The sequence below is a fragment of the Fusarium oxysporum genome, chromosome VII, assembly GCF_013085055.1.
Source record: "Fusarium oxysporum Fo47 chromosome VII, complete sequence".
Classification (NCBI taxonomy): domain Eukaryota; kingdom Fungi; phylum Ascomycota; class Sordariomycetes; order Hypocreales; family Nectriaceae; genus Fusarium; species Fusarium oxysporum.
In genome coordinates, this window is record NC_072846.1 from 3282102 (window position 1) to 3309366 (window position 27265).

At 46.8% G+C, this 27265-nt stretch overlaps 9 protein-coding genes across 9 annotated transcripts; 3 read left to right on the forward strand and 6 right to left on the reverse strand.

Annotated features, from left to right (window-relative positions):
• Positions 1-745: 745 nt before the first annotated feature.
• On the forward strand, positions 746-2299 carry FOBCDRAFT_165092 (uncharacterized protein; the record flags this gene model as incomplete). Its single annotated transcript, XM_054706107.2, has 4 exons — positions 746-1199; positions 1249-1402; positions 1457-1865; positions 1917-2299. 4 exons carry the CDS (start codon positions 746-748, stop codon positions 2202-2204), a joined length of 1305 nt encoding a protein of 434 aa, XP_054562082.2. The 3' UTR covers positions 2205-2299.
• A 1102-nt stretch (positions 2300-3401) lies between these two features.
• On the reverse strand, positions 3402-4335 carry FOBCDRAFT_321496 (uncharacterized protein; the record flags this gene model as incomplete). The annotated part of the gene is made up of 1 exon (XM_054706108.2): positions 3402-4335. One exon carries the CDS (start codon positions 4333-4335, stop codon positions 3496-3498), a length of 840 nt encoding a protein of 279 aa, XP_054562083.1. The 3' UTR covers positions 3402-3495.
• A 4890-nt stretch (positions 4336-9225) lies between these two features.
• FOBCDRAFT_114323 (uncharacterized protein) lies at positions 9226-9561 on the reverse strand (the record flags this gene model as incomplete). Its single annotated transcript, XM_059607722.1, has 2 exons — positions 9226-9348; positions 9487-9561. Coding segments are annotated over 2 exons (198 nt in total), but the record flags the coding sequence as incomplete, so codon positions are not given.
• Positions 9562-11535: 1974 nt separating this feature from the next.
• On the forward strand, positions 11536-12356 carry FOBCDRAFT_140300 (uncharacterized protein; the record flags this gene model as incomplete). The annotated part of the gene is made up of 3 exons (XM_054706110.1): positions 11536-11674; positions 11723-12072; positions 12120-12356. 3 exons carry the CDS (start codon positions 11536-11538, stop codon positions 12354-12356), a joined length of 726 nt encoding a protein of 241 aa, XP_054562085.1.
• A 1576-nt stretch (positions 12357-13932) lies between these two features.
• FOBCDRAFT_140287 (uncharacterized protein) lies at positions 13933-17184 on the reverse strand (the record flags this gene model as incomplete). Its single annotated transcript, XM_059608085.1, has 8 exons — positions 13933-13987; positions 14061-14138; positions 14241-14687; positions 14743-15058; positions 15372-15910; positions 15954-16561; positions 16608-17072; positions 17125-17184. The coding sequence occupies 8 exons, from the start codon at positions 17182-17184 to the stop codon at positions 13933-13935; spliced, it is 2568 nt and encodes an 855-aa protein (XP_059465464.1).
• A 3637-nt stretch (positions 17185-20821) lies between these two features.
• FOBCDRAFT_242081 (uncharacterized protein) lies at positions 20822-22446 on the forward strand (the record flags this gene model as incomplete). Its single annotated transcript, XM_059610445.1, has 5 exons — positions 20822-21045; positions 21223-21668; positions 21756-21878; positions 21929-22091; positions 22146-22446. 5 exons carry the CDS (start codon positions 20822-20824, stop codon positions 22444-22446), a joined length of 1257 nt encoding a protein of 418 aa, XP_059465465.1.
• Positions 22447-22460: 14 nt separating this feature from the next.
• On the reverse strand, positions 22461-23222 carry FOBCDRAFT_262766 (uncharacterized protein; the record flags this gene model as incomplete). Its single annotated transcript, XM_059611312.1, has 2 exons — positions 22949-23222; positions 22461-22901 (listed from the first exon to the last, which is right to left on the reverse strand). The coding sequence occupies exons 1-2, from the start codon at positions 23114-23116 to the stop codon at positions 22461-22463; spliced, it is 609 nt and encodes a 202-aa protein (XP_059467637.1). The 5' UTR covers positions 23117-23222.
• A 240-nt stretch (positions 23223-23462) lies between these two features.
• On the reverse strand, positions 23463-23708 carry FOBCDRAFT_140769 (uncharacterized protein; the record flags this gene model as incomplete). The annotated part of the gene is made up of 1 exon (XM_054706114.1): positions 23463-23708. One exon carries the CDS (start codon positions 23706-23708, stop codon positions 23463-23465), a length of 246 nt encoding a protein of 81 aa, XP_054562089.1.
• Positions 23709-26624: 2916 nt separating this feature from the next.
• FOBCDRAFT_119832 (uncharacterized protein) lies at positions 26625-27188 on the reverse strand (the record flags this gene model as incomplete). Its single annotated transcript, XM_059607742.1, has 2 exons — positions 26625-26846; positions 26958-27188. Coding segments are annotated over 2 exons (453 nt in total), but the record flags the coding sequence as incomplete, so codon positions are not given.
• Positions 27189-27265: the final 77 nt, after the last annotated feature.

Consider the following 27265-nt stretch of genomic DNA (forward strand, 5'->3'; position numbering starts at 1 on the left):
CACAGAATACTGGGAAGGGATGCCAACCGACGATCCGTTGTGGCGGGAACCATCAAGAGGAATTGGTGCCAAATGCAAACAACAGTGGCCGCCTCAACTTCTTGGTGCTTCAGGTATCGCAACCATTACTGCCACACACAAACGCCATTATTTTGGTGCAACCTTACAGCGTGTGAATCAGGTACACTACTGCCTGCACTGCGACTCAGTTTGTGTCTCCACGGAAAATGGAGATAACAAACCTCATCGGATTTGTCCTACGCTAACCATTTTAGGACACATTGTCTGTTGATACCTGTTTCGGGACATGGCCCCGTCTCGGAAATTGTTATCAGGTCCAATAATAAGTAATGCCTCAGAAGCGCTACAGCACGGTCCTGACAAAAGTGCCATTGTACCCCCTTTGACAATGCACAGCTTGCTATCGTCCAAGGCGCCAAATTGAGTCTCATGCAATGTGATATTGGGCAAGGATATGCTTGTCCGAGGCGAATGTGATGAGTTTTGGTGTTGGCCAGCCTCATTTTCAAGGTCATCCTGTGATACCTGCCATTGGCTCCTTACCTGACGCTATTCTAAAAGCGTTCCGAATTTCTGTTGAGTCCTCGCCTGGGTAAAGCGTGCCGGAGAAGCCGACCAATAGAATCTACGCGGGGAACCTCACCGCTTATCCCCCCGCTCTTGCGAATATGCGCCAATTTCTTCTGTATGGGAGTGAGAATAACATGAGACCAACCATCCGATTATGAGCGGACAGCCTCCAATTCGGCCAGAACAAGGATCCTACGGTCAGTTCCAGGTTGCAACGAGCCAGCCCAAGACCCTCTACAGCCGAAGCAAAGACATCCTGGCAAAGCTCCGCGAGTCAATTCCCCAGAATGAGATTCAGTGGCAACAGGCCCGTGACCTTCACGGTTACAGTACAGCAGGGAATGTACTCCAAAAGACAAGAGACATATTGGAAAACAGAATCACGAAGCAAGATCTGCGGAACTTCTTAACAATCGCATCTTGTTGTGTTGATTGGCATCTGGGGAGAAAGCAAGAGGCTTACCAAAAGTTCAAGATGCAGATCAGTGCTGCAACCGAACTGACGATACAGAAGTACATGTCTTCCTTGCGTGCCATGGTCCAAGCCATGGAACCAGTGTACCTTCGAGGACCACGTCATCGCGTCTTTGAAGGGACTCTTTTATATTGTACGTATCGGATTACCTGTCCTGGTTCAGTTCTCTTATTGCGTCGTAGCACGTATTGGGCCATCGTTTCTTACGCACTATACCAAAGAGACAGGAGCGTTCGATTCCTGTTTCCCGGCTTTTAGTTGCACACACCCTGAAACACAGGCGTCATTGCCCCTCGCACCGGCATTTATTCTCAAGTATCGACATCCTCAGCAAAGGTGAGATGTCGCTGTGATGAGAGGTTCGATCACTCATTGACTGATTAAAAATAGCTTTGGGGATATTTGCGCTGCTCTGTGTACGGAAGTCCTCGACGAGGATGATTATGCTAAATTTATCTGTGTTCTTGAGAGTGGACGGCCAATACCAACAGTGCTCTCGCTGCCAGCGAAAGCCCCCTATACTGCTCTTTCTGTTATCAAATGTCAGCCCGAGCCAGCCGGAGATGATCAAAGGGCTTCTGCAAACCCCGTCGATGATTTAGACATGTTCGCGCTCCCAAAGAGCTTCCCCTTAGTCTACAAGGTATTCGGTATCTCAGACGCCGTTCAGCAACTATTACAAGAAGTAACTCACCGAATCAACTACGAAAGTCTACGAGAAGTGCCAAATACACCACTGCTTGAATTTCAATGGACTGATAATTATGACATGGTAGTTGATCAAGTAGTTGTTGACTTGGTAGGTTGATCTTCTAATAGTAGAATCTTATGCTAATTTATTGCCGACGAGATTGAACAAAACATCCTGCCACAACAGCCTTTTCGAAGGTTCAAGTCGTTCTATCGACATAAGCCCGGATCAATCTCTGTTCCCTCTGGTTGGATCAAGGTTATTGTGCCCATCACGTTGGTTCATCAAGTCTGTCATGTTTCAATAGCTACGACAACTGTTGCGAAGCAAAATATCACATGGGACACTAAGGTGGGGTTGATCCTTGGCAGCGATGTCTTATTCTCAACATCTCAGCAAATCTTGTATCATTCTATATCTATTCCTCTTGGCTCTGACAATAGGTGAAGAATTAATCTATCAGCCACAGAATATCACTGTAAATATTAACATTCTGACCATGTGCAATACCTCTAACATTCGCACCAACACTGGCTTTGGGGAGTTCGAATAGAAGAAGAGTCGTTCCATTCGACCGGCATCACGTTACCAACAGACGAATAGGTGACAACATGTACCAGCGGTAACAAAGCCTGTTGATATGACTGTTATGCTAGGAAAATGCGGTATGGTCAATTGTTACATTTCAAGATCGGTTCTTCAAGCCACTGCAGGATTAAACACCCAAAACGGACTCGTGAACTGTTACACGGCGATTCGTCCTTTTGTAACATTAGACAAGTCACAACCTATAAGACCTTGTAAGCAAAATAACCCATTACACAGAAGAATATTCCTTTCACACCACGTCGTCGTTGAGTCATTTCCAGTAAATTCAACATTTATAGCAAAGTAGTAACGAATTTAAACCTGTTCTTATTGATACTTATCAGCACTAATGTGTTGCTTTTACGTTGCGAATTTCAACGAATGCGGCATCGATATTGTTACATTTCACAAGGTGCACTGCCTTAAAAGAACTGAAAGAGCTTTGCGAAGTAAGGGCGTGCATATCTATTACTAAAGAAATACCAATACTCTGCACCGACTGTGAAAATCGCACATCACTTGCAGCGGGCAAACCAGATTTTCTTGTATTAACGGTGCATGTGGCTGACGACGTTATAGGAGAGTTGAATGACAGCGGGAGCGGAGGCTATTACTGCAGAACCAGCGATACAATCAATTGAGCGACATTTAGTTCCTTGTAGAGGAAAGGGCCATTATAATGGACAAGCTGACAGAGAAAGGTAGCTTCAATCACAGACATTGGGCTTCAGAATGTAGTAAATGTTACCTGAACATCATCTCAAACTACCAACACCCATAAGATCCATGCAAAGTGTGACATCACAGTACTAATTAAAAGAGCTTCAAGCATATTCCGCACATCTTGACTATTAATAGGATTACAGCGACCGAAATAATATCCCGTTTCCCTCTGCGTCCATGTACAAATAAGTCGAGCTTCAGTCCCCTATCCTTTTCCTCCTCCATTTACCCCCTCCAATTCAGCATCAGTCCCCATTTCCTGAACCCCCCGGACGTGTTATTTGCAGTTGAGACTTGTGACTGAGAGATTAAATCAGCACAGAGAACTTAGCGTGAAAAGAAAGAGAAGAAAAAAAGAGTGACCAAGGTTGAATCCTTCGATAAAAGAGTGACAATTTGCAAATTCGAAGAGCCGATATGAAGTTTGCTAGGTGGATTGATGTACCTGGTCTTTGCTAACCCCATGGAAGTCGTTCTCGATATTCTTGTCGCCACAGAACTCGGTGCACGCTTCTGAATCGTCGTCGGTGAATGGCGCTGTGTCGTTTGATTGGTCGGAAGAATACTGATCATCAGGTTCAACTTGCGTGTCTCGGGGTTTTCGCATGCAACGACGCTTGTTTGATCGTTGAGTGCCGTCTTCTTGTCCTTTTGTGTGGGGGTGGACACGCGACGTACGTGGTTCACAGTCCAATTCATCAGTATATTCAATCTCGTCTGGTTGAGAACTGATGAGCTGTGCTACCTGGGAAGATTCATCTTCAGCAGTCGAAGGATTGCAGACAAATGTATGAGTGAATGTCTTCCACGGTTCCTTTTCTCCATATTGTGGTGCAGGAGACTCTCTAATACAATGGAGACCGTCGGCGGTCTGTTCAGAACTCAATTGGGTGTCATTATTTGACGGCGTGGTGTCTTCTGGGAGTTGATTGATGACTTGCAATTCGTTGAACCACTTTTGGCAAAGGCGAGGGCCAAGGTCTTGACACAATCCGAAAAAGAGCTCTTTATCCATCTTCTCGAATATATCTGCACAAGCAGTAGCTGCCCGTCGTTCTTCTGCGTTCTGGAGCATCTTAACATATCCGGGGATGTCCAAGGGTTTCACTTTGCGTTCGAACAGTATATTCTGAAATGTAGTTTGAAGATCGGTAAATTCCGGCGGCGGTGAAAGGTCAACTCTCGCATCGCAAGTCTTCCACCTCTTAATAGTGTTATGGATTTGGTAATGTCGGCGCGAAGCCGCCTCTGGATCTTTCGCAAACATGTCTGCGAGCAAGCGGATTGTTGACGATAAGATGATTGGGTAGTTATGATTGAGAAAATCTTGTAAGGGAAGAGGTTGAACAAGGAGTATATCGAAAAGTTGACTCTCCACGTTGAAAGCGTTTTTTTCAATTCCCGAGGGCTACACTTAAATTTAAGCAGCCTGATTAGATAGGAGGTGACTAAATTAAAAAGGGGCTTATGCCTAATTCATCATGAAACCAAGACCTATTGCCTTCTCCATCAGTGTTGGTGGGTTTGAACGTTGTTGGTGGATATGGTGCACGGAACGTCCAATGCCAATCAAAACCTCATTACCCGTTGGCTCGAGCCAGGGGGGGGCCAACTAAGCAAGCTTAGTTGGGCACAAAACCCTGAGACACGCACAAAAGGGTGAGACAGCCCCGCACAGCTGGTTGTACCGATTTTTGGCTTTTTGGCTGCTAAAATCAAGGATCTGAAGACGTCAATTAGTGAATATACCGTATTTATCGTCTAGCTGCATTATGCACTCATCTGCAAATCTCAGAGCTGCCCAGGCCGTTGTTTCTTCACGCCTGCGACTCCAAAGTGGCCGCTCTCGTAATGCTGCCCGACCTTTGACCCTTCGTCAGGCTGAGGATCGTTTTCGCGGCTCTAAGCGAGCAACCATCGCTCGCATCGTGAAGAAGCTCGAGGCTGCGAATACCCTCAGGGTCGAAGACCTTCCCGATCAACATGGAGGGCGACCAAGGCTGCTGACGGAGGAGGAAGAAGAAGCTATCGTGGCCTTCGTCATCTGGATGCAAAGATCAGGTCTGCCTGCCTCTAAATACGAAGTCGAAGATGCAGCAAATACGCTGCACCGCCGCCGAGATCCTGATGCAAAGCCAGTTAGTAGAATGTGGTATCGGCGCTTCTGTGATAATCATCCAGAGCTTGATAAATCGATTCTCAAAGCTAAAGAAGCTGTCCGCGTGGAGTATGAAGAAGCAGGCATTGAGGAGACCAAGCAGTGGTTTCAGCGACTTTCTGAAGTCATCACCAACTACGAAATCGGTGCCTCTGAGTGTTGGAACGCTGACCAAGCTGGAGTCAGGGTAGGAATACTGCGTGAGCGTGTGGAATGCCTTATTGTACGTACACAGAAGAAGTCATCTACAGAGGTTTTATCCCCTGCCGATCGAGAAAGCTGTACTGTTATCGGCACAGGTAATGCTGCAGGCGATACAACTCCTCCGTGGCTGATCTTCAAGAGCTTTCCAACGCTGGAGTGGGCTCAGATCGAGGGCGATTCTCAGATGCGATTTGCACAGTCAGATACAGCCTTTTCCAACGCTGAGATAACGCTGTAGTGGGCGAAGCATTTCAACCGCTATTCCTGGGAGAAGTCAGCTACAGTTCAACGCCGCGGGCTCGATTTTGAACAGTATTTTGGCTGTAATGAGCATCTTCAACAACCTGGGAATGCCTTCAGAGAATATGACCTCCCTCCGAATCACGAAACCATCGAGGAAGAAGGTCCTGTGTGGAGGCTACTCGTTATCGACGGCTTCACCGGTCACGGCTCCTTCGCCTTTCGAGAATACTGTATGAAATTTCACATCCTCGTGGCCTTCTTGCTGCCGCATTCAACGCATATCCTCCAACCTATGGATATAGGCGTATTTCAATATCTGAAGAATGCACATCAGAGGAAGCTTCGTGAAGCACTAAGGAAGGGAAAGCTGACCTTTAACCGCCGTGACTTCGCAGGAGCTTTTCAGGTATGAGGCTCACAGCTCAGTCTTCTCTTGATAACCCCTCTTTTCACATACTAATATCGATTTTTCAGGAGATCTTCAACGAAGGCTTCACGGCGGCACATATCATCTCGGGGTTTGAAAAGTCAGGGATTTTCCCACCTACAGACCGACCTGCAGTCGAATATCTTCTCAAGAAGAAGCTGAAGACGAAGAAGACTATTGATCCTGCCTTTTTCTCACTCCTGCCGTCAGAATCGAGGTTTTCAACGGCTTCCGCAACGGCACAACACATCAGGGACCGATATCACGATATCCTCAGTTCCCCAACGCGTCAGGGACTCAAGCATGTTCAGAATATTGTACATGAAGCTATATTGCTCGAAGATCACATTAAAAGGCATGTAGAAGACCGCCGATCTCGTATCGAGAAAAGATATCATGAGCGAAAGCGAGGAAAACGCGCCTGCGGCGCTCCTGATTATATTAACACGATTTCTTTACAGGAGCTTCGCGAGCAGCAAGATGAGTATATTATAGAAAGTCTGAAGAAGAGCATACGGTCTGAGATACGGCAACAACGGTCACAGCTTATCAGAGAGCTTGAGGCGTTAAAACAAGAGTGGCGAGACAATAAAGAAGTTATAGTTGAAGGCATCGCGAAGAAGCTGCAGTTTAAGAAATGGTTAGAAGTCACAGGGAAGAAGAATGACTATTTATCTATGGATACACAGCGGTCAGCTATGACTGAAGCCCTCAATGAAGTCACTGACGGATTCATGATAGATACACAACACCCTCCTGATCTTCGTGAGTCTATTCGCAACGCAGCCTTTGCAGCGAAGCCTCTCGAAGCCGTAGACTTTTCCCTCCTTCCTCACAGCGACGATTCCGTCGCTTTTCACTTCACAAGGCCTGAAGAAACACCATGCCCCAGCGATTTCAGCTCTAACAGCGAAGTCGTGATGCCCTCGTCGCCGCCCTGCCTGCCTGACTACGAGTCACTTCCCCAGTCATCATTACCCTCAGCCCCCTCAACGCCCTGCCCCTCACAACACCAAATACAGTATCGCAAGTCTATACGAGATCTCATACAGAGGGAAAGGCAGGTCGCGGAGGCCACAGTCACAAGGGAAGAGGAACAGAATGCCTCCCATTTTAGCAGGGAAATCGTTCCTCAAGTCGGGCTCAATTGGCTGCCGCCACAATCATATCCCTCAATCAGCTATAGTCAATAGTCAATGCATTATCACGAGAAGCTTCAACCTCGGGCTTTTTATCAATTTCAACTAATTACGACCCTGCAATAGCATGAGACTATTGAAAATGCTGTTTTCGACACCTAAAAATCAACTGGGCCGATGTCTCACCCTTTTGTGCGTGTCTCAGGGTTTTGTGCCCAACTAAGCTTGCTTAGTTGGCCCCCCCCCTGGCTCGAGCCAACGGGTAAAATTCAAAGGTTCTCGTCAAAGTGTTGGTGGCTGCTCTCCGCCAGCCACTGTTACCTTCGTACTGACGGCGGGGTCGCTGCCAACCAACAGAGACGATGCGCGACCAACGGAAAAAAAGGTCACACTCCATGGTCGAGACATTGCAATCAGAACATGACTCACCACGCCACACTCACAGACTACCCTTGTAAAGCTTATATGTCACACTGAAAATTGCGCCTAGGTCCAGGTCAAGTTAATGTTCGCACAGAAACACTCCAAGGTACTGGCACCGTGCTGCTGGCACATTTAGGCATGGGGCGGGTCTGCTAATCAGAAGGTCTGGTACAGCTGCCAAAACAGGAATACTGAGTCAAGATTAGGAAGGCTGTCCCTTGAGCTTGGACAGAGGGGGTAAGTACTGCACTATTGGTAGGTGCTTCTGGACGGCGACACCTGTAGCACGAACCATGTAGCCCAGACCATGGCAAAGACACCATGAAACACAGTGACTTACTTTAGGCGATAAAAGTGAGAATTCAGCGCTCAGACCAAAAGATGTGGAGGTTGCAAGTAGAAACCGGGTGACGAGTTCACTGCGGGGTGAATGATAGGGTGTTGCGCGGGGAACGACCGGCATTCCCGAACATCAAGATAGGAATTTCTGGGGATCTAAATATATCTGTTCCCCTGGGAGACTTCGGGTACTCCGTGGTGAAGGATTGGCAAGCAAAAAGATTCGCTGTTGGCATTTACAAGGTTCCGAAATATCACATGTGAAAGTTAAAGCCTGTAATGCTTAAATTACATATCGCCAAGATCCTAAGAAGCCAGTCATTCGACTCCTCTAGCACTTGCTTGTTGGAAATCGATCCGTTGATAATTGGGGGATCTTTTAATAGAGTCTGCTAAAGCCCTGATTGCGGTATGTCGGCGCGGACGACCGATGAGTCGAAGGCCTCAATCAAAATCAGTTTCTGAAGTGCCATTTCTCTTCATGAGCCGCACGAGCGTGGGACAGGGCATAATTTATTGTTCAAGCCAGGCGGAACAACTGTGTTTGGAATATTAATCAGGTGATACAGCAAATAGTGTAAAGCCGGGAGCATTTCACATTGTCAGAAGGATTAAACCGGCTCAAAGGACTTGCTGTCACCTTTCCCTTGATATCATGTACCGGCAAGTGAATCAGAGCCACGGAGCTTTGAGTTACTCTATGTTACCAGGGTGAGCAGATAATATCTGTCAAGGGATGCCAGGGGAAAACAGCGAACTGTCCTTGGCCATCGGAGCTAAACCGGTTTTCAGAAGGTTTGTAAAGAGACAGCCAGGACATCCGTGATGTGGGAACATAGCGGGTGTTGAATGCGGCTCGATAAAGTTTGACGTTCATCCCTTTTAGCCGCTCGACTCGTACGTATCAGGCTCGGTGGTATATTAAAATCGCCCTCACGCCAGGATAGGAAAGAATCAAAGGGCTCGGAAAGCCAGCAGGGCCCTCGAGCTTAACAGTGCAATTTCCGTTTGCGTAGTATTGCACATGAAGCCTGGAGGGTGATAGTCGGTACCTAGAATATTATAAGGATAGTTCTAAGCGAAAGGTCCTGTGTTGTACGTGGAAGTGGACATCCCGGAAGCCTCAATTGCCTGCTACACACGTGATAATTCGAGCTAGTGTCGAAACATCCTTTTGATCTCTTTGCGAGTATATAACCCTTTACCATCCAAAACGAGCCACGTACGCTTAGAGTATATTTTCCATCCATCATCTTCTCCTTTTCCTTCAACCCATATACCATCTTCATTTATGGTCGCCCAGTCATATTCCGAAAAAGTGTTACCACAATATAACTCCCTATGTGCCTGAACTGGTGTTTCAGTGACAATTACCGTACACCATTTACAGTAGGAACCAGGCTCGCGGTTCACAATATGTTCATGCATAGACTTATTATAATTAGCGAATGACACTGATGGGCAAAAAGGCTGGCTAGGTCTTACGCAAGCATACCCAACTTTCTTATTATCGCGTTCAAAGCGACCAAGCGCTTCTTGTATTTTTTGGGGAAGTTTGTCTTTGGGCAGTCTCTCTTGCGTCATTGTCCTATACAAAGAATGGGAACTCGAGAGTTATTAGAAGCCAGAATGATTTAAAAAGAAGATTGTTACCTCTACCTTAGTGGAAGCTCTAATGCCCTTTATATGTGGAATCGCTGTGGGTGAAAGTTTATATCAATGAAATGATACTAGTAGATAAGAAAGATAAACGCCGAGTCACAACGCCTTGTTTAATAGCCAGCAATATCTAACCATGTTTGAATTTTCAATGGCCAAGTTGCGTGAAGGTTGTGTTGGTTGATGTCAAGGGTGCACTCGTTTCTGTGTCAGGAGTTGTCACCAATAGTTTCTTCTCCAAGCAGCTAGGGTTAGCTAATGCTTGAAAGTGGCACTGAAAGTAGAGAGACGTTGAGTTGGTGAACTGACAGTTAGAATGCCCCTGAAACGCCACCGACTCTTGGCCAGCAGAAATGGAGCCGTCGTTGAGTAGTCAAGCGGCCGAACCTTGTGGGTATGGCTGCATATCGCTGTGACGTGCGCGCACGCCCGAATGATAAGGTTGGTGGAATTGAGCTGCCGTGAGAATCTGCAGGCCCCATGTATAAGAATGTACCCTGATAATCCTGGTACCCTTTGCTGGGGGCTGAAGTGACCACACTGTCACCAACGCGTACATCACGACCTCTCAGTTACAAACGGGAGGCTGGACAATAACTAACGACTGTCCGCACGGGCACGGATTCTGCCGCTAGGTTCTTCGATTCAGGTGAAGCGTATGGCACGGTGGGGTGTCCAACAGCAGCCCTTCGGAGTACGCGCTGCATCAAAGACAACCATGTACACAGACTCCGAGTCATGCCGGTCAACATGTTCTTCCAAATAATGAAGGCCAGACTCTATCAGGGTTGCGTACGGCTGAAATCTCGGCACTTGTTCGGATGAGGGGGTTAGAAACATCACAGAAGGATTGAGCCCCGTCACCCAGGGGTACATGACAATTGTAAACTTCAGAGTGGTGCGACCTGAACCAGCGGGTACTGCGGTCAGACACTTTGGTAAACTTTGAGGCCAGATTCTGAGCTGCGACTATCTTTACAGGCCCATTTGCAAGACTTGGATCCCTGTTGGAAACTTCCATGTCTGTACAAGCATCATACAAGCGCCTTATATGTGAATAATCGTCAGGTTAGCCGCGTGTTCCACACAATGACCCTCGACAGTCACTACATCTGACGGGCCCAAGGTCCAAGCTCAGACTGGCAATACGGCTTTGTACAGCAGATGGACAGGCTCCATAGATTTTTCCCAATAGAATGGCTCTGGAGGCAAACTTCGATTCGATAAAGAGTCTGGTCCCCAGCCGAAAGCTGCAAATCTTGATTTCGGATCAATTTAGAGATCCGTTCACAACACTTGCAGTCCAAACATATCTTGATGCGGGCTTATGTACTCCCATGAACACTTGAATGTTGTGGACAGTGGTACCACACCCTGTTTGGACGAAGCAGCAGCTGTCTCAAGCGTGACAAAAAGTACGATGGCCTTTATGAATACCTTCGGGGTATACTCAAGTCACACCAGGTAGTCAAACCAATGAAATAATGTGAGATATACTCAGAACGACAAGGAGTTGGCACGGCGTTTTTTCTCTACCTTGCAATGCATAATCTTTGAAAGGAGCGGTGTGATAGAATATTTTAATCACAATGGGGTTGGCCGTATCATTGAGGCTGACCGCTTGTAGATTTGAGATTCCTTTTCCGTATCGAGTCCCAGCCTAACCCTAATGAAGGACGTGTCGCACTGCTGTATAAATAGTTAGCATAGATGCCTGGCTGACGTAGTGATTCCGGGTCACTTATCAATTCCATGTGAGAGTGGATATAAAGACCGCTGAAGCCGTTGGTAGATTGTAGATTCCTTATTCTGACTTCAGAACATATCACCGTTTGTCTTACTCCTGGATCACCAGGTCTCGAGTAACTGCCAAAAATGGAAACTCTACTCCTCCTTCCTGATGGCCAGAGAATGATGCCAGAAATATTTGGTGAGGGCGGCACCTTTGAAAGAGGCAAGACATTTGGCCCACTTCATGTCAACTATGGAAAGGAAGTGATTCGAAAGGGTGAAAGTATGAGTTATGGGCCCAAATCTAAGTTTGTTTGCTAAGATTTACCAGGAATGGTTGTTTGCACCGGATCGAGCCAAAGCACGGAGACGAATTCTGAGCCAGACTTTCTTTATATCGATGGAAACGCCGTGGCATTGAACCTATACGTACCTGAGGGCTTTGCATCGGTGCTTACCGTTAAACCAAGGAATTTCTATCTAGCAATTTGGTCTATGGATGATCCACCCATTTGCGTTGCCGTATTCAAGATTAAATATGACGAACCCAGCAGTCAGACTTCTACAGAATACCTTCGTTCTAGATTGACTTATAACGTTACCCAGGATGAAGGTCGTTCTCGAGATGACGAGAAGAAGGGTCAAATGGCTACTCACAAGGTCGCTCCCGGTCAAGAAAAAGTTTGTATTCTGATATTTTCTTCTTTAAGCATCGCTCACCTGTGTAGATTGCACTGGTGCCTTACCCTACCGGCGGGCATATTGACGGCCATACTCAAGATACTTGGCATGGCAACATCTTCAATCGAGCTGAGGGATGCTACGTATTTGTCCACAACGATAAGACCCAGATCTTCGAAATATGTCTATCGCAGGAGATGGTAGCCGATCTCGAAATCGAGAAGAATCCAAAGGAAGAGCTACAACACGATATGGCGAATGCTGGTACTGCGTTCAGATGGTAGTGACCAAAGCAGTCGGGTTGTCCCCTCTTTTGAAGGTTCATTTCAGAAATCTACCAAGACAGGTTGACGGCGACGGATTGGGAACATTTTGTACCAATTTGGGAGCTGTTCAGTGACTTGAAGTCAGGGGAGCCTTTAATCGCTGTCACCCAACTCCGGTCAAAGCATTAAAACCCGGTTTACCAGCTCTTGAAAAAATCTCCAAGACTCCAATACATCAGTCATGTCAAACCCACCTTCGCAAGTCGGATATCTGAAATTCTAGATAGCATTGGGGTGTACTCGAATTGAGTGGCATGTCGACTCTAGATACTGGCTTGCATTCCAGCCTTCCCGTGAAATTGTGCCCAGGGGCCATTGCGCTTGTTCTTCGTCGCAAAAGCATGTATTCTAGGCAAATGATTGGGGTACAACAGAAATTTTCCCGTTCGATGGCTTGTGCTGAACGAGTTGATGCTCACGTTCACCCTTACTGACTGATTAGCGATTCGAATCGTAGGAAGAACATGGTGTGCACTAACACTGCATTGACCACAGGGTCATGGTTGTTGCTTTTTACGATGCCAAATGATCATCAATTTCCCATTCATTGTCCGTCACCGTTTCTCAAACCAAGTATTTAAAGTGATATGCAACCCGACAAAATGCAGCGAGACAATTACTTACGAGCCGCACCAACACTGGTTCGTTGACGCAGCTTCCTCGCACATTATATGCCTCTCCCGTCACTTTTGTCTTACAATTCACACTTCGACCACTCCGCGTAACTCAGACCTCACTTACACTGAAAATGGGATCTCATGCTCATTTGGATATTGTGCTGCCAGTCATCCTTGGCGTTACTATTTTCGTTGTCTTTATCTTTTGTTTGGTGTATTTCGCTAAGAGAAGAGGCATCTATTATAATCCGGGGTCAGACGAGGGGTCCCTCAATCATTCGGTCCATGTGCCAGCTCAAAGCTCCAAGAATCAGACGTTGGGAACCAATGAAACCTCTCCCGCCTCAGCTGTCTCCCCTCAAAGGCTCTCAACCGATAAACGACAACGAGACTGGGGAATCCTTCTCCCCTGTAAATATGTCCTTCATCTGGCTGATAAAGGCATTCAATTCAAGATTCAGCTGTTCCATGGGAAGGTACAAGTCTACATAAACCCGAAAGTAATAAGAAACGAAGTTTGGGACGAGTTCGGGGAAGAGAAGCTTAGCATTGAGGTAATTATTACTCATGTTGGAGTGCCAAGCAAGGTTCAGAAAGAGTTCAAGAACATCGGGATGAATATCTATGAGGTTAAAAGCCAGAAATGGAAGTTGATGCGGGCTGATATTCAACAAATTGTAAAGTCGCATATTAACCCCGAGGGTAGCAAACTACCAAGTAGAATATACAGGCAGGTATGTAAGAAGATAGGATTATAGAAACTACTACATCGTTCTTAGCTTGAACCGCCCTGGGCCTACTTTATTTACATAGCTCTACATCTGACTTGTATCTCCTGCTTTCATCGCTTGCTCAGCCTCAGAAGTTCGAATCCTACTCGCATGGCTTCGACTAGCTACTCTATTGGGTTACAGACCTCAAGCGTGTTGAGCCGGTGGGGCAGCCTGCAAGGCCCAGCGTCGGCCTTTTGAGCTGGGATGATATTGTACATCGCTAGAGCGTGTCAGCCTCATAGTTATCATTGGTTAATGCTCATAGTACTCACACATCTTGGTCTTCCCATCTTGGTAGCATTTCGATACTCTCCATCCGGAGTTCTGGATTATGCGCTGAAAGTCCTCCGCTGTGTACTTATTAGCATGCAAACCAGGGGAATTCAGTTCTGGCATGTGCTGAAGGGGTACAACGAAACATGTGACACTGAGGCAGATCAGTAATTTCGCACTGAAGTTTCCACCGTTCATCGTCAAATTCTGTCCACCCTAAAAGCCTGTTTGCCTGATCCCAGCCACCTCTCACGAATTCAGTGAATTGAGTCGTGTGATAGGAGATTTCCAACTCCTTCTTCTCCACCGGCTCATGCTGACCGACGATGAGCTGGTCCACCACCTCGTGCCAACCTTGTAAGATTCGGTGAAGTTTTTTGGGTTCAAAGTCGGTCAATGTGGAGGAGCATGAGATACCAACTCTCTTCCCTGGCATATCCATCGCTACTCTCCTTGCGTCTTCGAAACTTCCGTGGAGCCCATAGCAGTCCACGTGTTTATATCGCTTACTTAAGCGCTGAACATGGCTTTCAAGTGAAGCCCTGTTGACATCGACTGCGAAATAGCGACAAGCCTTCTCTGCTTTCTCGAGCTCGTTAAATATCGGCAGTAACTTCTCAGAGTCCCTTTTCCAAAGTCATCATGTGGTCATTTAGTAGAGAATATAAGTCTATAGTGTACCCAGAGCCAAGGTCGAATATGATGAGTTCATGTAATAGGCAAAGCTGTTGAGCCAGCTCAGAGGCGTGTTCTCCCAAGATAATTCTTTCCCCAGTAGATTGGGAAGATGTGCCCCCTCCTGGCCAGGAAGATCCAATATAGCAGACCTCTTTACCGAGATAGTTGCCAAGGTACATGGAGTTCTTCAATTCCTCCTGGATGTGCTGTGTTGTGACATCCCCTCCAATATCCTGTACTTGCCCGGGTCGTAAATCGACAAGCCAGCTGACTAGCTCTGGAGTGATTTGTTGTTCTTTCTGAGGCATTGCAGGATATGCTTTGATTCCAGTCATATGGAGGGTCATTGATCAAGGAGGACGTTGTGCTGGAGGAGGACGCTGAAACTGCGGTTTGACTGAAATACACCCCTACTTATATTAATTGCTTAACAGCACCATAATGACTAAATGAGTTACTAATTATGCAGAAGGTAATACAGGGAGCCCGGCACCATAATGCGTCTATGATATTACCTATCACACTGTACGGTTCTAATTGGAAATACAAAAATCTCTCACTACATTAAACCTGCGGTTTGCTGGACCGTCATGACACAATCTTACCGTGCTGTATCAAAAAGGGCAACGTACTTGCAACGGAAAGAACAGTCCTTCGGTAAGCTTCTTCATGCGTCATTGCTTCATTTGACCGATGTTGCCAATACCGGTCAACAAATCCATCACACCAGTGTACCGGCGGTGGCCTGGTAATAGGCATAGCAATCTGGGCAACGCCAGGTGGAAGACGTATCAACGTCTTTTGAGCAGAGCCTGCTACCACCTCTAATACACTTCGCCGATTGATTTGCGTGTCGCCGTGTAGAAGATAAGTAAAGTCGCCAAGGTAGCAAGCGTAGACAGGTTCTATGGCCGGCTCAGGTGGGTCGAGAAGGTAAAGATAAGCGCGCAAGGTATTCAGACACAAAATAGATTGCTCCAATGATTGTAGTTGTTCCCGCATTCTTGTCAAGGTGCGGTCGTATATACTCTGGCCTTCTGTGGAATTCATCCATGCCGTGGTAACTTCTGGTTCTAGTCCATTCTTGACAAGATAAAGAAGGAACATCATTATATGGTTCTCTTCCCCCCGCAATGCCGGAAGATGAAGCATATAGGTATCGCTACTGCTCCTATTTAGTGTCAAGTTTGATAAGGCAGAGAAGGCAATCTTACATCACAGTGATGGCATCCATCACTACTTTCCGCTTGAGCCCATTGACTAATGTCGCTGGTAAGGTCTCACGGTAGGGAACAGGAATTCCAATTGGCAAGAAAATTGGGAGGTTAACAGACAACTCCGAAATTTCGATGTTTGAGTATCCCGACTGGATGAGGCGCTCTCGTACTTCGTGTGCACCTAAGGGCCTAGGGATCTGCATTCTCCCATGCATTCTGTTTGACCTTTCGGACTCGCCTTCGTCCTTGGCCTCGAAAACACAACGAAGGGCCCGACCAAGTATGCGACAACTGTCAGTGATGGTCCTCTCTTGGTCTTGCGGGGTCCCTTCTGGGTCGTGCTGATAATAGAGAACACGCGCCTGGTGACCAGCAAATTCCAGCAGTCCACGGACCAGTAATATTTCGTGCATCTCTTCATCGGTATTCTCGACTATGTTTTCAGTTGCCAGGGATGCCCTCATCTCCAAGTATTTTTCCCACCCATCTTGTCCTTTCTTCTCAAGGAGTTGAGATACGTCGTCGCTGTTCAGATCTTGCACGAAATGTAGTTCAAGAAGCAGGGATAACAACGTAAACTGATCGCGGACCTCCGGTTCTGACACCTGTGATGTGTTAGCAATGAAATCATTCCGCAGACCATGCACTTACTCCTAGGTGATAACCCAACAGTGCCCACTCAAGTGGCAGTCGGTCGGAATTGACGGGGATGATTTTCATGTAATACCGATATAGCGCGAGACCAGTGGTGGCAACGCCTTCGACGGCCCTCCCGAGGACATCAGACCGGGTCTTCCTTTTCGCTGCCTCTAGGCCGTATTTTTCTATATTTTTATTATTTGGCGTGAAAATGTCGAGGAAGACGTCGTCTCCAGCTTCGACTTCACGCAAGATGTATTGTCTGTATATCTCGTTGAATTTTTGTCGAATGCGAGAGGTAACAACCACGACACAATGACTATCGGGAAGTGACCCAACAGTGTAGACAGAGGGCATCTTCCATGCAGGAAACTCGGAACCCTTCTCATCACAGCGGATGATGTGGGCATGCCAAGTTTTATTGTATTTTGGCAGCTGGAAAAGGTCATACTGTTGCACCGGATGAGGAACAACCTTCTGATAACAGTAAGCCACTCTTCAGACTGACCATGCAATCAGTGCAACTTACCACGGTTCTTTGTTCCGCACATGTGACTGGTTCATATGGTGGTAAAGCGTCCTCTTCCATTGTGCTCGGTAAGAAAAGTCCAACCCGATACTGGAGTTCAAGCAGAATGTGATTGGTATGCAGTTGCGTGGGGGCAACGCGGACAAGGCAACCGAATGTGACTGGCAAAGTGCAATTGTGTGGAAAGCTAATGGGTTTATGTATTTTCGAGGCCCGTCATCCTTGGCTGGCGATTCAACCCCAGCACGTACTGAGGGGTGAACTGCTTGAAATGCTTGAAGCTTGGATGTCGTTCTCCGGTCAAAACTGCAAATTACGCGTACGTGCAAAGGGGTCCTCGGGGGGGGGAGGGGGGAGGAATATAACACCCTTGACGGGTTTGACTTACACCAAAATTCGGTGGCGATCCCCCGATTTGGCGGTCGTTTTGTATTTTCCCCCCCTAAGGGGTGTACCTGTACTTGAATTGTGTGGAAGCGGCAGCGAATAGAGCTAGGTACTGCCGCGCTAGTCTACTCGTGCATATGCACTTCACTACACGGACCGTGTTATCACAGCTTATGCGACAACCCTGTCACCTCCCTGTTCCCATATTTCCACATCATGAATTACCCACTTTTGTTTCTGAACTTTGAGAGTTCAGAAAGAAAGGTGGGGTATGTTGAGGCACCCAGCTCTCCGGCATGCATACATGGGCAAACCGTTTAAACGGTCGAATATTTCCTCAAACGTTTGAACGGTTCAAAAATATTGCAAACGGTTAAACGAACGAATAAACGATTTAAACGAACGAATGAACGATTTACGACGGTGAGAAATATCCACCGCACCTGCTCTAATACCAGTCGAAATAATGCCCACTATCATCGTCAACGTCCTGAGAGTCACCCTCCGGCCGTGGGATTCCGATTAAACCCATCCCGTTCTCATGCAGAGGCTGTATGAGTCCTTGACGCAACCAATTGCCCGTACATTCAATCATCTCGATAGTTTTGCATGTGATTCGTAATCTATCCCATGAACATGTTCTTCTTGCCCCAGAAAACGTCCTCTCCGGCTCCGATGACTCTGCTGGGATAGAAAGAATGCAAATAGCCATGCGGCTAAGTTTCGGATACTGCTTTCTCTGCTGTGGTTGACACCACCACTCCAGAGGCGTACAATCCGGAGGGATATCTGTTGCATCAACGTTGATGAAGCTAGTGAAATCATCCCTAACACTCGCGTTAATAGTCCTAACCTCCAGCTTCTTTGATAGTATCGCGAGTTGATTTGGCTTCTTTGCCAGCGGTGGTGGCATCGACGTGGGGCTGGAAGGATGGTCGCTGGGTTGCTCGTAATTAAATTCCTTTTGCCAGAATGCTGTGGCCGAGGCAATGGTATCTTCATGCCATTCCTTTGGCCAGTTCTGCTTGATATACGCGATGCGTTTACGGGGATCAAGGAGGAGAGCGGCAGCGTATACGGGAACCTCGTCAGTTAGGCGGTAGTATTTAGAGAGGATAAACCATCCCATATCGATGGCTCGGACCATCCGTTCGTCGGAGTGTTCATCCGACTGATATATCTTCTGATACAATGTTAGTAATCGACTTGATGTGGATAGATTGAATGGTACCTGTTGTTCTTCGTAATGGAGTAACAACATATCCATCAGCATCAACGATTGTGAGATAGACGAGTCATCTCCCTCTGCATACAATGTTGCTGAAGCAAATGGCTGAAGAAACGTATGTACTTTGCCTAGCAACTCCCAATCTCCAACTAATAGCCGATTGTCTCCGATGGCCTCTTCGTGATCAGACATGAAGGACTGGATTTTGTCCTTCTTTCTAATCGCACGATCAATGACCTGATACCAGGACGACCAGCGGGTACGATTATCCATCCCTAAACGCAGTCCCACTGCCTTATCCCACACATTCTGGTGGAGGCTTGATGAACTTAGCCACACAGCTAAGCCATGAAGCTTGCGTAATGCAGGGACATTCTCAGCACCGCTAAAGTCGTCAGCCGATATTACGGGCGTATTGCTAGCCGTGCTGCCCTTGCGCTTGTGCTTTCTGGCCGGCTCTCCGTGCTTTCTCTTTGCTGTATTTCGTTCGGCGGCAGCCTTCTTTCGATGAGAGGCTAGGACCTCGGAAAACTGGGAGAGAAGCTCCTCTCCAGTGACACCGGATGATGACTCGAGTGCTGCGACTAGAGCCTCTTTAGAAGATGCGAGAAGGAAGGCTTGAAGGGATAGATTAATGATATGCGCGATACAGCGTATACGACGTCCTTTTGCGTTGAATTTAATCTACCCAATGTCAGCCTATAGCCTAAACTGCGTAGTTAACTAACCTTATGTCTACTCATTAGCTTGCGCTGTATAGACTCAAGACATGTGTCGTTTGAAGTCGCGTTGTCACCCGTGTGCCAACCAAGTTTTGACTGTATCCCGTACTTCTCTAAAGTATCAATAACAGCTTGCGCTTGAGCTTCTCCAGAATGACTCTCTGCACATTCTGGTAGAGATAGTAGTGCCTTACGAAGCTTGTAGTCTTTATCTACCCATTGTGCACACACAGCAAGTAGAGAATGCCTATGCGGTGATGTCCAGAGGTCTGTTGAGATATGAATCGGACTTGACGCGGTGGTGAGACTGTCCTTGATCTCGCTGCTGTAAAAATCATAGTTTGCTGCAATATATCGGACCATCGTACGCCGTGAGGTAATGAGGGAGTCTTTGATATATGGGTTACAAGCGAGAGCGAGTTGTTTAAACTCGTCCCATTCAATAGCCGAAAAGGGCACTCTCCGACGCGTGAGTATGCTGATTAATGCTTCCTGATATGCTTGCGGGTTGAAGGCATTTCGAAGTGCGTCCTCGCTTGCTACAGGGCGAAAATGTGCGGAGATTGAGCGCTGGGTGCCCGATACAGACCTGGTGGATCTGGATGCGACGGGGTGGTTGTTTCTGACGTGATTGGCAGCATTTGCCTTATGGTCGTATCGTTTATCTCCACACACAGTGCAAGTATAGATGGTTTTACCTCCAGTCTTGCGTCCGCGTGTATTTGAACGGTCCTTCGTGATGTCCATAATTGAGAGGAAGTTTGACGGCAATCCATTGACATCTGGGGTGTTTTCTGTAGCACCAATAATAGACGATGTGTCAGATGACATATTGATAGGTAAAAGGCGAGATTTTGAACTTGGTATCATGGATTGAGACCCAATATCAATGGGTTTTGTGTCGGCCTAGCACCGATACACGTATGCAGACATTGAACAAAAGATCAGTGCAGATTGAGGACCATCTCTTCTATCTAAAGAGCGACGAGAGTCGGTCTCTTATACCTGTGTTCAGTCTGCCGATCTCATAGGCAGCAGGCTGTTACCTGACGCTAGGTATGGTGTAGCGTTCACGCTGACCGTGAAGCTATTCACAATGCCGTGATCCTTGCCCTTGAACTAAGCGAAGGTCTCCGGAGCTTGACATTTTGAAAGATTTTTCGAGTGCCAGGGCTGAAAAATCGTTTAACCGTTCAAACGGTTTTAGGATGCCCATAAACGGTTAAACGATTTAACATGCATAAACGTTTTAAACGGAACGAACGAATGAACGAACGAACGAAAGTGCCCATGTATGCCGGCATGCCCACCCTTCCTTGTCTCGTTTGACCTCAGCAAAGCTCCATCATGCAATTGAACGATGGAGAGAACCGACGCCATGAGCTCGAGAAACAGTCACCACATATCGCCCGACGAGGTGCTCAACGCACCGAAACTTGCAAGTCAAGGTGAACAACGGCTCCGAACCATTGTACACGGAGAGCCAAATAGCTTCACCTTCCACATATCATTCGAATACCAGCACTGGGTATTGGTTGAATTCCATGTTAAACCCATTACTTCAGATCTTGCGCAACTTCCATTGTATGCTGTGAATGGTAGCTTCACTCCTTCTCACGATTCTATAAATTCCAGCCAAGTTCTTACAGCGGCTCAACTGGTTTATGATACATACATACGAGTCACGTCTCTGAGACTGACCGAAGATTTGTATCCTTTACCGCCATCATCTGCAAGTTGAACATATGCTAATCTTCGTAGTTTTGGGCGGCAAGCACCACTCACGTCTGGCTCGTCATTCTATTCGCCAACGTCAAGCACTCTCGGTCTCGAACAGCACATCGCAATCGGTCCAAGAAGCATTCGCGCGGCGAACCAACAGTCCACACACACGATTCCCTTCATAAAGCCAACCTTACCTGAGACTCACGCGAACTCTCAGGACATGATTGTACTTGGTAGAAAGACGCATGGTACCGAGAGCGGAGGCTGCGAGCCCGGTGTTATATCCTCGACCGGTCAGGGACAAGAGAGTCTGGATAAGATTGTGAGCGGTCTGGTTAAGGCCGTGCTATCCGGGCAAAGGAAAGGAAGAATATCACTAATTGGAGTGATTAAGTATCACAATGTCATTACACAGAGACTTTTGGACTGTGCCAACGATCAAAATCTCGACGACTATCTGGATTACCTTGAGGGAGCTCTGCGTGGAAGAATTCGCATCGAGAAGCACTAATCGAAGATAAGGATGTGGAATATCCGGTTCTCCTTGTCCTGTTTACGAATGGTCAAAGAACAGGTAGACAATAGCCGCAAGCAAAGGTCATCGAGGGCAGCTAAGATAGTTAACGATATTGTTAATCGTCTCTTGATTACCGATGGAGTTAGGGCCTGGGGTGTATATCACGGGTTTTCAGGTCTAGGAATCCCTACTGTTCAATAAACGAGCTGGGCTAACAATTTCCAGCGCGAGATTACAGATTGTCCAAAGCATCTGAAGTGACTCAGCTTCATGCAGAATATATCGCCAAGCAGGCAGCAGAACAACTTCGTGACAAAGTCGCTGCCCCTCCAGATTCTTTCCAAGTTCCATTCTCCGGCTTCTGGCTTCATACTGTCACAAAGATCTCGTATGTTCACACTTTTGGGTCTTGAACCTAGCTGTTTTATAACACTAACGACAGATATGCTACCATTTGTGACTACATTGGGTTATCCAACGTTGCTGAGTTGAAGTCTGTAACTGATACAGAAGTTCTAATGTCAGTGGATATTCCAATGTCCTGGATAAGCAGGCAGTGGTTCGATCCGCGAGACCGCAACCTGCCTGAGCCTGCTGTCTCAAATTCGGACGAAGGTGTTGGTCAAAATAACAGCGTGGGAGAGACCTTGGCCATGGAAACCGATGTGGACTTCACCGCAGACTTTGATCATATTTTATGCGAACCTGGCATATTTGACCCTAGGTTTGCATTTCCGACGTAAAAGAATTGCTACATTTAATTGGTATCTTTCTTCTCGGGGGCAACCTTGTTTGTCTGATGGAGAGCGCAAAGCATACATACATCCTTATTCCTCTCTGGTAGGCCACCATTATCCCTCCATGATAGGCGCTCCCCTCCCTCAAGAATGACTATATCGCCTACTTCGAACTCGTTAGAAGATCTAGCAAACACCGGCCCGCCTATAGGAGATTGAATCGAGACGCTGAATTTCTGCGAACCTAAGGACTTGGTTCTCATGGTTATTTCCTCGTCAGCAACCACAGTACCTTCTTTGTCCTGCGTGGACTTGGGCCTGGGAATGAAAATCACAACTGAAATCCGATCATCTTGAAGCTGGACATCCCCTGATTGAAGCAATAATATCTGGGGCCCGAGGTAGACGGGTTTCTTAATATTGAAACTTCTTTGTCTGGCCCAGTCGTTTACTTTTTCATTCTTTATGTTGATTAGCAAGAATAATAAATTGGCATGGCTGTACATACATATGTTTTGTAAAATAGGGTGAGGAGGCGAAAGGCCGATTCTGGCATGAGCCCGACAGGCAGCTTCATGAGATCTTGCCTTTCTCTTTCTCTTGTTAGATCTTCCAAGTCACAAGATACTTGTCCTGTCGAGCGTTCGAAAGCTGCATCGCGTCGTAGAATTAACATGGTGAAAATTGTTGGCCTTTTATTGAAACAGCGACAAAAGCATTATGGGCGCGCCGCTACTATATATCACGCGATCGGCGCGCTGGCGGTGTATGCTGGTGTAAGTGCAGATAGGAAATTGGGCTGTGACACGCACGGTCTTGAATCCTGAGTTGTTTCTCTTTTTTTCAATCATCAATGGCACGTGGACTTGTCCAATGAACCCACATGACACAACTCACGTCATCCAGTATTCTAAAGAGCCAATCAGAGTTGCGACTCACGGTGCTCTCAACACTGGCTTATACGTAGATATAAATCTTCAACCATGTCATCTTGAGCAGTTCTACGTTCGAATTAAATACACTCATTTGAAACCCATGTCGCGCGTGACATCTTGTCCAGCGGGGTCGAGGATATCGTCCAAGTCCCAGCCTTCAGCTCTACCATCATCTTGGCTAGAGTTACTTGAATATTCAGTGTCTTTGATGTTCTCTTTGCCTGTATCTGAGCCATTGACAGGAGTAGTTTCACCGTTTGTCTTTTCGTCCTGTGCCGGGACACATAGCAATGCTTGTAACTTAGGTGAGCTTCTGGGGTTGGAAGAAGCCATCGCCAAGAAAATACAAAAGCTAATACAAGGCCATTGGTAAGAAGCACTGCTTTTATCCTTATCTTGCTGGCCACTCACATGTGTTCAATATATTTTGACTAAGAACTGCCCCTGATACTGGGCGAAATGCAAAATGGATCAAGGAAAACAAAGTGGCAGAGATGCTACTAAACGCCAATAACCCAGAGTTATAGAAGCTAGAAGTACAAGCTCTCAATGGGGCTTAAATTCCATGAAGTGACTATGGCTCTGATCATTGAAATTTAATGGAGAAGAAGGGGGGTTCTTATACCTGTTTGTGGCCGGATATCAAGGAATATGTCTTGTGTCTCTTCTCAACCATCAACCTGGACGAATTGAACACGTCAGGAAATTATTCTTCTTGAATCACCGTTTCAAAATCCATGAAGATTTCAGCCTAGTTCCATGTTCCATGCGCGTTGGCCGCGACCTCGCTCGGTGTTGCATTGGCCTGCCACAACTGTTGATATGGGCCGTTCAAGCTATGTTCCTCCCAGGGGTGTGTGTGATGACTGGGGAACTGGCCATACGGAAGCGATTCAAGTTGCCGCAAAGCTCCCTTGAGCTCAGTTGTAGGGCTCTCTGTCATCCACTAGCGAAGCAGGACGGCCAGGTCAAGAACTGGCCAAATATTTTAGCTTAGTGAGTTGCATGTATTAAGCTCTATGATTCAATTTGAGGCAATAACACTTTGTGAGCAATAATATGCCCTATTAGGTAGTAAATATAATGAAATAAATTTTATAATAGATTTATTAGGCTCATACTTACTAACGTATTTCACCGCCACCCCGTACACCCCCCCACCCCGCACACCACAACACCATCAACGCGTCATTAATACAAGCCACTTTATTTACTTCTGTAAAATTCAAATTAAATCCTCTTTTTTTTCTATTAACGGAAATGAATTCGCAAGTATCAGATTATGAATATAGGATGTCATTGGCAGTAAAGGACCAAAAGTTGATTGGATTGCGAGCTTCGGCGCGAAAACATTCGATCAAGCTGTCGACTTTGAGAGATCGATGCGCCGGAGCCCAAGACATCACAACGGCACGTCAGAAAGACTTATCGCTAACGGTCGTACAAGAGGAAGACCTTGTTAACTATATTATCGAGAGAGAGCGGGCTTTTCAGCCTCTGACGAAGCAGGAAATACACGACTTTGCACAAGCCTTGTCAGCGGTCAACGGGGATATCTCGTATCTCGGCAAGAACTGGGTCGACAGATTCATATCCCGCCATCAGACTATAGAAATGAAGCCATCGAGAGTCATAGATGCTGCGAGGAAGCGTTGCGTCACGAAGGAGATGCTTAGGGAGTACTATCACGGTCTCAACTGGGTCATCGAGTCTAAAAACATCTTACGGCAATATTCGTATAACGTCGACGAGACTGGGGTCCAAATAGGGGAAACCAACGGCGGGACTGTGGCCGGGACCGTCATGACATCTAGTTCAGAGCGTATAAAGTCAGACAATTCGACTTGGAGCTCGATATTGGAGTCTATATCAGCAGACGGACGGCGTCTCACCCCAACGGTCGTTTTTACCGGCGAAAACCTCCAAGGACAGTGGTTTCCGAGCGTTTTCCCTGACTGGAAGTACACTACGAGTCCTACGGGCTGGTCTAACGCCGACATCTTCCTCAAATGGTTTATGGAGGTATTTATACCAGAGACTACGCCGTCAGACCCGTCCCAATGGAGACTTTTAGTCCTAGACCAGCACAAGTCACACATAACAGCAGAATTGATGAAAAAGGCTTGGTTGAACAAGATTTGGCTCTCTTGGTTACCCTCACATTCTTCACATATTACACAGCCGCTCGATGTTGCCGTATTTGGACCATTAAAACGGTACTATCGCCAATTGACCCGATTTTGGGCCTCATACGAAGCGACCTCGCCACATCAGCAACAACTATTTCTACAAGCTTATAAAGAGGCTTCCCAGAAAGCCCTGACTCGTAGGAACATAATAAGTGGCTTCTCGGCCACTGGTCTATTCCCAATCGATGTACAGAAGGCATTGCAATCTTTGAAGCCCAAAGAGAAGAAACGCAAGTCATTTGAAGGGCCTACAACACCAAGGAAGCGGCAGGTAGTTGCCGAGACCGTGTGGGTAACGCCTCAAGGAAGTAAAGATATCCAAAAACAGCTCCAAGAGGCTCAAAAAGACGGAAATCTATCAATTCGCGACTTCAATTGTATCCTGAAGAAGGCGATGAAGTCAATTGACCAGAAGAACAGTCAAATACAGCACCTAGAAGAGGAAAAAGCTGTACTTAAAGCGTCAGCAGCAGCAAAAGCTCCTACAGGTCGAGTCCCCGTTCAATTTAACCCTAACCAAGCTTTTCCTGAGATTGAACAGATTATCACAGCACGAGATCAAGCCGAAAAGAATGTCTTACGTCAGGTTGAGGAAAACAGGCGAAAACCACGTAGAAAAAAGCCGCCAAAAACACCAACGGTCGAGAGTATGTTCTTTAATCAGTATCCAAAATCTTAAATTAATTGAATAAATACTTGTTGCTGTATGATTGATTGAAGTCATCTACAGATTCTGTTGTGAGGTTATCATGGGTGTGTGGGGTGGGGGGGTGTACGGGGTGGCGGTGAAATACGTTAGGCCTTGCTTCTTGTCAAAACTATAAGACAGTAACACAACGAAGTACAATATGGACATTGCACAGGATGTTAAGCTGGGCGCTGCATGAGATGGGCACTGCACATGATAATTACGGCACAAGATAGGTCCTGCCCAAGAAAGGTAGTGCCCAGGATGGCATTGCGTCGGTAGGGCACTTCATTGGCTGTGCGATTCTTCTACTACCAAAACTAACTAGTATCTTTTGAGATTGCAACATGGTATGGCATGAGATATACCTATGTCATGTGCCGCACAGGCCTGAGTGAGCCCATATTCGAGGTTCGCAAGAGCGGTCAAGCCTGTGACAAACCAGCAGTTGCTGAGCTTTCCCTGCTTCACATCTCCACCATCTACATTCTTCATGAACGTAGGCAGCGAAAAGATTTCATGTACTCTTTTGACGGCGCCAGGCGCATTTGGCTCTGTGTCGGGGCCAGATATCTCACCAAGATCAAACATTGTCTGCCGAAGCCCATTCAGACAGTGACCTTGATCCGCAAAATCAAATACCTGAGCTATACAATTAACTACCAGGAACCAACCCGGTGTCTGTAGGTCACTATGAGTACTCACAAGATCCCAGTCACGGTCTCTGTATCTCATATTCACCCGCCTACACTCTTTGATGATCTCGTTCACTTTTCGCTGGCACTCTGTCACCGCTCGGAGGCGCCCTTCAGTAAGCAACTCGTTACCATGATTATCGTTTGAAGAATCTTTTTCTGACTGATCCAGTGGCAGGATTGCCAGGGCGTGTTGAGGGCGAGGGCTCGAGAAGCATCTCCAAATATTGTTGATCGATGTCTGTGGCGACAACAGCGGTTTCTTGCTTTTTTTCTTTCTTATTTTCAAATCAGCCAAACCGCTTCGCGAAGAGCTTT